This window comes from Cyprinodon variegatus, unplaced genomic scaffold (genome assembly GCF_000732505.1).
Source record: "Cyprinodon variegatus isolate N-32 unplaced genomic scaffold, C_variegatus-1.0 Scaffold1572, whole genome shotgun sequence".
Taxonomy (NCBI): Eukaryota; Metazoa; Chordata; class Actinopteri; order Cyprinodontiformes; family Cyprinodontidae; genus Cyprinodon; species Cyprinodon variegatus.
The window spans coordinates 82669-83412 of NW_015152025.1; the positions used below are offsets into that span (position 1 = coordinate 82669).

The window sequence follows — 744 nt, forward strand, 5'->3', positions numbered from 1 at the left end:
AGTTGCGATGATGGTGGGAAAGGATCAATTCAATTGCTGCATTGTAGGTTTTTAAAAACCTACTCAGTTGGATTTTCCTGAGAATCTTCACCAGCTTAAGATGCTTTATTTAGAGCTTAGAGCTCAGAGCTTTGAATCCTGAGCTTCTGAGTTCGAGCCCCACAGATTGCCAGTCAGGGTCCTTGAGCCAGACCCTTAACCCCAGACTGCTCTCCGGGCGCCGTACGATGGCAGCCCACTGCTCCCCAAGGGGATGGGTTAAATGCAGAGGTAAATTTCTCCAATGTGAGATCAATACAGTTAACAAATTTAATTCAATAAAATCATTATTGTTTTTATTATTAGAATAATTGACATAGTTTAAGATTTTCTTATGAAGATGAAATAATAAACTTGCGTGTGTTCTGTTAATTTGTTGTATTATCATTTTTGATGAATGTGTTTCAGCTCACTTGGAAGGTGAATTTGAGGAGATGGAGAGCAGGCTGCTGTATCTGGAGACTCTGTGCTGTCAGTGTGAGCAACAGACCGTAAAAACTCATCATACCAACCAACTGGAAGAGTACAGAAAGAAGAAAAGGTGTGACGTTATTTCTGACCCGTTTAGAAGCAGTCCTTCTTTTAGTGCCTCTTATTGGTTTATTGTCAACAGTTTTCCTCTGTTCACATATGAACTTAACTACAGTTTTCCACAATCAAGAAAATGTTCTTTGGTTATTTTGTTTTAATTTGTAAAGAAAAACA

At 38.6% G+C, this 744-nt stretch overlaps 1 protein-coding gene across 1 annotated transcript in view; it reads left to right on the forward strand.

Moving 5' to 3' along the window:
- The window catches only part of LOC107103953 (dysbindin-A-like), a gene marked incomplete at its 5' end in the record, with an annotated part of 21622 nt that overhangs the window by 5564 nt on the left and 15314 nt on the right, over nt 1-744 (forward strand). Inside the window, one exon of the mRNA XM_015403824.1 lies at nt 448-609. Coding sequence (XP_015259310.1) covers nt 448-609 — 162 coding nt within the window. The remainder of the gene's footprint in view (nt 1-447; nt 610-744) is intronic.